The sequence below is a fragment of the Apium graveolens genome, chromosome 2 (assembly GCF_009905375.1).
Source record: "Apium graveolens cultivar Ventura chromosome 2, ASM990537v1, whole genome shotgun sequence".
Classification (NCBI taxonomy): Eukaryota; Viridiplantae; Streptophyta; class Magnoliopsida; order Apiales; family Apiaceae; genus Apium; species Apium graveolens.
In genome coordinates this window covers 321,056,438-321,066,404 of record NC_133648.1, presented here as the reverse complement: position 1 = coordinate 321,066,404, position 9,967 = coordinate 321,056,438, and the positions used below count along the sequence as shown (strand labels likewise).

Genomic DNA, 9,967 nt, shown 5'->3' with positions numbered 1-9,967 from the left:
GATTCTCAAACTCCAATGTTATCCACTCGAACTATTACACTGAACCTGAAATTTAAAGAATGAGCTACGAATCTCAACAAGTAACTACCGTCCAACGGCTCAAAATAATATTTTTTATCTTTTTGAAAACACACTTGACACATATAATACATAAACGACATCACATAGAATCACACAAATATTCTATAACAATTATGCCAAAGATGCATATAATATATCAAGGAGATGCACTCAAATACTATAATTCACATAATCAATCAATAAATCTCACAATCAAATTATTTCATTAAGTCCTGCACTTCTAAATCACACCTTATGCCACACTTTGCCAGTGACCGACATCTTATACTTTATGCCACATTTCTCAAGTGACCGGATTCTTATTCTTATTCGATGGGGGGCTAGTCTACGTCCCTTGTCAAGTGAAACTGAAGCTTAACAAGGTATCGATGTGTTCCGGAACGTGTGCAAACTAGTTCTAAATTATATGTATCATACTTTTTGGTGATCGGAATCTTATTCTTATATATGACTAAGACTGGGGATTTCCGAAAAATCATTTCTTATCAATCACATATCGATTTTATTTGTGCACATGAATCAAACAATATAAGATATGTTACACAATATTGCACAACATATACGTTACACAACAAATAATGAGTAACAAATAGTTACTTACAGAACACGTAAGTGCATCTCCAATACAATCTGAACTTACACTTTATAAATAATACAAATTAGTGATTCTTAGTGATTTAATATATTCTCGTCTCCAACAATACTCTTTAATATATCTTCGCTGTATGTATTGAACTCCTTTGACATGAACTCCCCACATCGATCTGTTCTGAACACCCTTATTTTATTATCCGGTTCCATCTCCACCAAAGCTCGAAATTTCTAGAACACACCAAAGGGCTCACTTTTGCACTTAAGAGGTATACCCACATGGCTCTGTTGTAGTCATCCACTAAAAAAAAAATATATATTTCCTACATTTATCACGGGTGAAATTGGTCCACAAATATCACCGTGCACGAGCTCCAAAGGTTTCGTAGCATTGTATATTTCCTTAGAGGGAAAGTGTTTCTTCATTTGTTTTGACATTAAACAACCTGCACATATTTCTTTAGGATGATGCAACTTGGGTAGGCCCCCCAACATTCGATCTTTGTACATTAGCTCAATAGCTCCATAATTTACATGCCTAAAACGGAGATGCCATGGTTTAGACATTTCGTCCAATCTTAATAGGTGACACTCCGATTTGAAATTTTCAATAATCAACTTGTATAATCTGTTTGCAGGCCTTTTAAAATTCATAATCAACCTCTCATGTCTATCAAAAACACATAAATACTCTCTCTTTATCCACACCGTGTTACCTTCTTCACATAGCTGACCAATACTAATAATATTATTACGAAGACTAGGGATATAGTATGCCTCCTTGAGAATATGTCGATCTCTGTTCTTGCACTCAAATGTTATGGAGCCTTGTCCTTCGATATTGACTGTTGAGCCATCTCTGAATCTAACCTGTCCACTCACTCCTTCATTCAGTTTCATAAAATTTGATTTCAGCCAGTCATATGATTACTTGCTCCGTTATCGAGATACCAGACACTCAACTGGTTTTTCACTGCCATCAGGCCTCAACGAAGGCATCACTTTTTTTCATTTACCAGCATTAGATTCCCTGCATTCTTCTCATATTTTTCCAGTAACAGAGCAGGCTCGTCATCTCCTACTTGTGCCATATTTATTTCTGGTTTCACCTCCCTATTTCTCTTGGGTTTCCAGCACTCAGCCGCATAATGTCCATAACCATAACAGTTGAAACATTTAAGTTTGCTTTTGTCTCTATTTACACGTTCTCTCGAGTTTGTGGGCGTATCAATGCCTCCTCTATTTTGATGTTTCACCCGCTCTTCACGAGTATACAATAACTTACCTTCCTCATTTTCCTTTTTCTCGCATTCCTCTTTGATGAGCATCAACTGACCTCCAGTTGTGTCTACTTTTCCCTTCAATCTATCCTCATGTGCGTCGATAGCTCCTCTACTGACATTGTTTCAAGGCCTCCAAATTGCTCTATTGTTGATGTAATCTGCAGAAACCTCGAAGGCACAACACATAACAATATTTTGAATATATATGATTCCTGTATCTCCTACACCAAACCATTTAATTTCATGCTGAAAACTTCTAGTAATTCAGAATCTTGCATACTCAAGGACTCAAACTTTGCCTTAAGTATTTGCACTCTCGCTTTCTTACCTTTTTTAGCACCTAGACACATAGTCTTCAAAGCATCCCAGGCTCCTTTAGCGTCTTCTTATCTGTAATGGACAATAACATCTCCTCTGGTATGCCTTGGTAGATCATAGCCAAAGCAACCTTGTCAATTTTTTTTAAAGAGTAATATACAGAAAGCAGGAAATGCAAAGTATAGATCTAGTTTTGAGCAAAGATAGCAGAGCTTATCATTTTATTCATAACCCCAAAATGACAGTACCATTACATCTATATAGATACTAACATCAACACTAACGGTAGGGAGCTAATAAGACATAAAAGGAAGTACATAGATAGAGACAATATAGTCTAACAGAAAATCAGGTGGTCCATGTATCAGAGTGGTCCATGAAGAATGGCAGAGAAACAAGGTGGTTGAGTCATGTAAGCTGTCAACGTTAATACTCCCCCGTAAGCTGAGCAGAGGATGGAGTGAATGCTCCAAGCTTGTGTAGAAGGTGATGGTGTTGTTTCACTGACAAAGGTTTGGTAAGAAGATCAGCTATTTGTTCTGAAGAAGGAACATGAGTTGTAGTGATGCTGTCAGTCTTAAGCTTCTCCCTTATGAAGTGACAATCAACTTCCACATGTTTTGTTCATTTGTGGAGAACTGGGTTCGCAGCAATGGATAGAGCAGCCAAGTTGTCACAATGCAAGACAGTTGAGGGAAGATTTTGAAGTCACATATCCTTGAGCAAAGTGTGTAGCCAAGAGACTTCACACACAGTCAACGCCATAGCCCTGTATTCGGCTTCAGCTGTGGATCGAGCAACTACACCTTGTTTTTTAGCTTTCCAGCTTATTGGAGAGTCTCCCAACAGAACGCAAAATCCAGTTGTAGATCTGCGAGTAACTGGGCAGTTGGCCCAATCGCTGTCACTATAGGCCTGCAAAGCAGCAGCAGATGAACTAGCAAGTAATATGCCTTGACTTGGATTGGCCACCAGATATCGTAACAAACGTTTAGCTATTTGCATATGAACCGAGGTTGGTTGATGCATGTATTGACTGAGCACATGGACAGGAAAAGCTATGTCCGGTCGAGTCACCGTGAGATAGATAAGTTTGCCCACAAGTCTCTGATAGGGATGAACATTTGCCATGACAGTACCCTTATTTGGAGTCAGCTTTAGGTGAGAGTCCATGGGGACTTTGAGAGGTTTTGCTTCACTGATACCGTATTCCTTGAGCAAGTCTATACAGTACTTCTTCTGTGACACAAAAAAGCCCCTTGGAGATCTGGAAATTTTGAGACCCAAGAAATAACTTACTGGGCCCAAATCTTTCATGTGAAAGGTGGCAGATAGCATAGATTTGATGCTTTGAATTTCCTTCTCAGAATTTCCACATATGAGAATATCATCCACATAGACTAAGATTAGAGTGACTGCATCAGCCTTATGCTTAACAAATAAACTGTGATCTGCTTGAGATTGGGTGTAGTTCATTCCAAGAAGGATGGAGGATAGCTTGCTGAACCACTGACGTGGTGCTTGCTTGAGTCCGTACAAGGCTTTGAGAAGTTTACATACAAATTCTGTGACTCCTTTAATTGAACTTTCTGCAGAAACTTTTGAACCGTAACCGGTGTATCCAGAGGGGAACTTCATATACACTTGTTCCTCTAAATCACCATTTAGAAATGCATTGCGGACATCCATTTGCACGGTGATCCATCCTTGAATGGCTGTAACAGCCAAGAGAGCCCGAAGAGTTGTTAATTTCGCAATCGGAGCAAATGTTTCCATGTAATCAATCCCATACGTTTGCCTACACCCAAGGATGACCAAACGTGACTTGTAACACTCCACACTACCATCTGGTTTGTACTTCGTCTTGTAGAGCCATTTACATGCAATCGACTTCTTCCCAGGTGGTAAAGTAGTGATGGTCCAGGTTTTATTTTCTTCCAAGGCCTGCAGTTCCTCATTCATAGCAGTGATCCAATGAGGATGTTGAACTGCTTGATTGAATGTCAAAGGGTCTTCTTCTTTCTCAAGAGTAGCAAGGAAACAGTGGAACACTGGTGTAACTTCGTGTTCAATAATTTCAACAGCATTGACATATGGGTTTTGAGGTGTTACATAGTCATTTAGCCATTCAGGCTGCTTGTGAGTCCGTGTGGATTTTCTGATAGGTGGCTGAGGTGGTGTATTGTTGGTTTGAGGGGGTGATTCTGGTGTGTGAGGTGGTGAGTGAATGGGAGAGTCGGAATCAACATCATTTTGAACAATGAAGTCATCATAAGCGAAGGTGTGGCTGGTTTGATGTGGTAGGAGAACAGGAGTTGGATGTATATATTTGGCTGGACTGGAAGCATTATATGGGAATATATTTTCAGTGAATGTAACATCACGAGAAACAAAGGAAGTTTGAGTTGTCAGATCAAACAGTTTATATCCCTTTTGAGAAGTAGGATAGCCAATAAACAAGCAAGGAACACCTCTAGGTTTGAATTTATCTGTTGTGTGTTCGGGATTTGTGGCAAAAGCAAGGCACCCAAATGTTCTAATTTCTACATAATCTGGTGCTTTATGATAAAGAGATTCACAGGGTGATTTATTACCTAGAACAGGGGTAGGCAGCCTATTAAGAAGATGTACAGCAGTCATTATGCAGTCTCCCCAAAAGCTTAAAGGCAAAGAAGCTTGAAACCTTAGGCACCGAGCCATTTCCAGAATTGTCCTATGACGTCTCTCAACTCTAGAATTTTGTTGAGGACGTCCTACACACGAGGTTTGGTGAAGAGTTCCCACTGAGGCATAAAAGCTTTTGCACTCTGGATCAGAAAATTCAGGGGCATTATATGTTCTTAAGTGTAGCACAGGTTTGTCAAAATGAGTTTTAACATACCGAAAGAATTGCTTGATCACAGCTAGGTAGTCAGATTTATGCTTCATAAGAAATACCCATGTAAATCTGGTGCAATCATCAACAACAGTCAGAAAGTACCTGTATTTACCTCGAGTTTCAACCTTGTAAGGGCCCCAAGTGTCCAGGTGGACAAGCTCAAAGGGAACAGCTGCTTGACTAGTGCTGAGATCGTATGGGAGCTTTGTGAATTTCGACATTGGGCATGTGATGCACACTTGAGTTGTATGTTGTGCCTTGATGCCAAGAGTAGGGATATGCTTGAGTCTAGATATAGGGGCGTGCCCCATCCTGTTGTGCCAAAGAACATAAGAATTGTTTATAACAGAGCTAGTGTTAGCATAGACAATACTTTCCTGTCTTTGAGCTTTATCTTGCAGATAATAAAGTCCCTTATGCAGCTTCCCTGTAGCTTTTACAATCTTGGAACTCGAGTCCACAATGTCACACGAGTCAGGTTTGAAGTTGACAACACAGTTGGAGTCTTTTGAGAGTTTATGTATGGACAGTAGGTTGTGCCTAAATTGTGGGACATACAATACCTTTTGTAGAATTAGACCATTCTTGAGGTGCACATCTCCAATGTGAGTGATTGTAGCTGTATCTCCAGTAGGCAACTTGATAAGCGGTTTTGATTCAGCTGGTTGCACATTAACCAACTGATGAAAATTTGCGGTCATATGGTCACTGGCACCCGAATCAATGATCCAGATGTCCTTGTCAGCAGCAAAAAAATTACATGTGACCATGCCAGAAAAACATTTTTCCAATTCATCCTCAGTGTCATACCCCTTAGTTTTCGACACATGAGAATTTGGGAGTAATTGCAGCAGCTGTTGAAGTTGTTGCTGTGATAATACCACCTCTGATTTGTTACCACTGCCACATGTTTGAGCATTATTAGCTCTGTAATTTTCATTTTTAGGGTGTGACCCTTTTTAGTTTCTTGGGGTTGGCTTCTTATATTTGTGGTGCCACTTGGGGTATCCCACCACTGTCCAGCACTTATCAGCAGAGTGGCCTCTCCCACCACAAGCCGTGCAAGAAACATTTCGAGACTCCAGGTTACTCTTACTGAACATTGCAGAAAGTTCAATGTCAGCCCTACTCAACAGGTCACTCTGGGACTCTTCTTGTTGGATGGCTGCATAGGCCACTTCAATTGTGGGTAAAGGTTGCAACAATAGGAGCTGACTCCTCAAGGCTGAGTAACAGTCATCCAAGCCATTGAGGAACTGGAATAGTTTTGACTCAGCTTTTTGGGACTGAAGAGCTGTCATAAACTTTGCAATATCGTCAGCAGTAGAGGTCACAATAGGTAGAGTGTTAATAGAGTCTATTTCTTCCCAGAGACTACTAAGAGTAGGAAAATAATCATTTATCTTCATTTTGTTTTGTTTGAGGAAAAATAGATCTCTAGTGAGTTTATACTTTCGAGACCCATTAGTTAGCATAAAATGCTTTTCTAGGTGAAGCCACACATCATGAGCAGAATTTATAAAGAGAATAGACTGCTTGATATTTTCAGAGACATTGTTATGAAGCCAGGATATTACCAAATCATTGCAGGTGTCCCATTGAGCGGCTTGTGTCTCATCAGCACTGCTGCGTGTAACAGCCCCATTGACAAATCCCAATTTCCTCTTCGATGAAAGCTAGATCTTAAGAGAACGTTTCCATGACCTGTAGTCACTCGCCCCCTGCAGCTTTGACACACTAATAGACAGAGGTCCATCAGAGGGATGAATAAATAGTGGGTTTTGCATATCAGAAAAGGAGAAACGATTTTGAGTAGTCATTGTCAAGAACCCTATTTAAGAAAGGAGGGTTTTGTGCTCTCAAATCGGAATCAATCGAATAGAGAATAGAACGAAAAAGTTGCTTCAATCTTTGTGAGTAACAAGGAAATCTATATCTGCATTGCTGGCTCTGATACCATAAAGAGTAATATACAGAAAGCAGGAAATGCAAAGTATAGATCTAGTTTTGAGCAAAGATAGCAGAGCTTATCATTTCATTCATAACCCCAAAATGACAGTGCCATTACATCTATATAGATACTAACATCAACACTAACGGTAGGGAGCTAATAGGATATAAAAGGAAGTACATAGATAGAGATAATATAGTCTAACAGAAAATCAGGTGGTCCATGTATCAGAGTGGTCCATGAAGAATGGCAAGAAACAAGGTGGCTGAGACATGTAAGCTGTCAACGTTAATATTTTTCAACCGTCCCCTTTTGAGCACTTGGTTTCATAGCCAAACACACACCCTGGGCTTGCATGAACACCCACATCTTCAAGACCCAAACTGTGTAATTTGTCTTAGCCAACATAGGATATGTCAAACCAACTGACCCTCCTTTCAATTTTTTCACGTCCATTACCTAACAGTCTTCGACGTACGATCACTCTTACACACTAGTTCATACCAATTCTTATCGACAACCAATATATATATATATATAGCTGTTTGATTTAAATTGAAAAAATAAAAAAAAAACAAAGCTTATATATGTCTGAACTTGTCGCTCTTTATTTATTAACTTACTGGAATTACAATATATATATAATAAAACAACCAACGGCTAGAAATTAGGAAATAGAAAGCTACTCTCCTAAATAAACTCAACTATTATCCTTGTTCATGCTCCTACTATACTCCACATTTGCTACGACCAAATCAATTGAGATTAAACCAGCAATATAATTCCTAAAATAATTCGGTAAATAAAACAAATAAATATGACAAGTTTTAGATTAAATAAAAAAACCAACAAAATCAATTTAAATTGATCAAAAAATTACCTAAATCAAAAATTTAACCGAAAATGATTTGACATGCTAGATCAAATTATAACTTTGAACGGATCAAAGTATAATAATAAATTATCGAAAGTGAATATGACCCGAAGTATGCGGCTCGATATAAATCCGAACCGATATTGATATTAAGTGAATAAGACAATGTTGAAAGTCTTGACATTTTAAAAATAGTATGATTCGAAAAAAAATCAAAACTGATATTAATCTGAATCGAACTTTATTTGACTGATTTTAATCTGAATTAGGGACTAATCGAATAGATGTTGATACAAACCAAACAGTATCCAAATATATCATAAAGCGAAAGTGGATCCGACGTTGCAAATCTCCATTAAAATGAAATGGTTATTTTCAAAACCGATATCGTTATCGCAATTATCATATCATTATCATATCTAGATTCTATTGTATTTTCGTGATGCATAAGAAGACGCAAATAGTAAATGCTGCTACTGGTAAATCAGAAGGCAGACCAAATAGACGAGACTCAGACTTGATGCGGAAATGATTTAAAACTATGTACTAATATGATGGTTGACGGTTGAAACAGAAAAGAGGGAGGCCACCAACAAGCAAACGACGTGACGTTTTTAAATTAATTGAATTGAAGGCCATCATTTTACTGTATATAATAATAATAGTGAGACTCTATGTTTTGCCAATGTTAAATATTTCTACTAGCTAGGATTAACCTTGGCGCCTAAACATGCACAAGTTAGTCTCTGTGAAACCCTGCACTTTTTTGAAATCAATCAGTGATACACCTTTAGCTGTCTATTGTTTCATTAACAATAACAACCTCAGCTCAGCTCTGTTATGAAATGCAACTTTCCTCCTTACGGCATTGATTTTACTGGTGGTTTAGCTACGGGGAGATTTACCAATGCCCGGACACCTTCAGACATGATAGGTAGCTACTACTAGACAAGTACCAGGAGTCAGTAATTAATATTTAAGAAAACAAGAGTATTGTTAAATGTTATTCTGTTAATCTGTTTACAGCTGCAGAATTAGGGATTAAAGAGCTTGTGCCAGCATACTTGGACCCTTCTCTACAAATTAAAGATTTCTTTACATTTCAATGAATATTAATCTTTGGAATATCTGAATTCGCTGATCAATCAAGGAAATTTATAAACTTGGAGCTCGAAGGATTGGTTTATTTGGTGTTCCACCAGTGGGATGCTTGCCGTTCCAAAGAACACTAGCTGGGGGAGCCTCTAGATTTTGTGTAGATACTTACAACCAAGCAGCACAAATGTACAACTCCAAGCTTTCATCTCAGCTTAATTTCCTCGAAAATAGCCTTCCTCGAGCAAAACTGGTCTGTGTCGACATCTATAACCCTCTAATGGATATTATCCAGAATCCCCAAGATCATGGTAAATAACAATCTTTCAAATCCTACAATTTTCATCATCTCTGGACTATTATGTTAATGTTTCTTTTTCCAAAATCATTTTAGGATTTGATGTTGTGGATAAAGGTTGTTGTGGTACTGGTGACTTGGAAGTGGTGGCACTGTGCAACAGATGGAGCAGGGTATGCCAAGATAAATCCAAACATTTGTTTTGGGACAGTTATCATCCTTCAGAACAAGGATATAAGGTTCTTGTCAATCTTATCTTAAAGGATTATATTTATCAATTTTTCTAATAGAATTTACAGTAAGAAGATCCTTAGATACAGGCATTATATGCCCAATGCTTGAATAATTAATACTCTATATATAGTACCCGCATATATATATATATATATATATATATATATATATATATCAAAAGCATCACTAAAACGGCCCAAACATGTCCGATATATGTTTGACCATCACTAAAACTGAAACAATACATGGTAAGCTCAAAGAGAGGAGGAAATACAAAACTATTTCAGTTCTATTCATAAATGAAACGGAAAACACTGTAAAATGGACTTGCATATTTCCATCGATGTGATTGAGAGCCAGACAC

General features: G+C 38.2%; 1 protein-coding gene and 1 long non-coding RNA gene across 2 annotated transcripts; one reads left to right on the top strand and one right to left on the bottom strand.

Annotated features, from left to right (window-relative positions):
- Nucleotides 1–6,110: 6,110 nt before the first annotated feature.
- On the bottom strand, nt 6,111–7,558 carry LOC141705113 (uncharacterized). The gene is made up of 2 exons (XM_074508191.1): nt 7,406–7,558; nt 6,111–6,815 (listed from the first exon to the last, which is right to left on the bottom strand). The coding sequence occupies exons 1-2, from the start codon at nt 7,556–7,558 to the stop codon at nt 6,111–6,113; spliced, it is 858 nt and encodes a 285-aa protein (XP_074364292.1).
- A 1,114-nt stretch (nt 7,559–8,672) lies between these two features.
- On the top strand, nt 8,673–9,684 carry LOC141706466 (uncharacterized). The gene is made up of 3 exons (XR_012568830.1): nt 8,673–8,910; nt 9,003–9,382; nt 9,466–9,684. It is a non-coding gene; the product is annotated as an uncharacterized LOC141706466 (long non-coding RNA).
- Nucleotides 9,685–9,967: the final 283 nt, after the last annotated feature.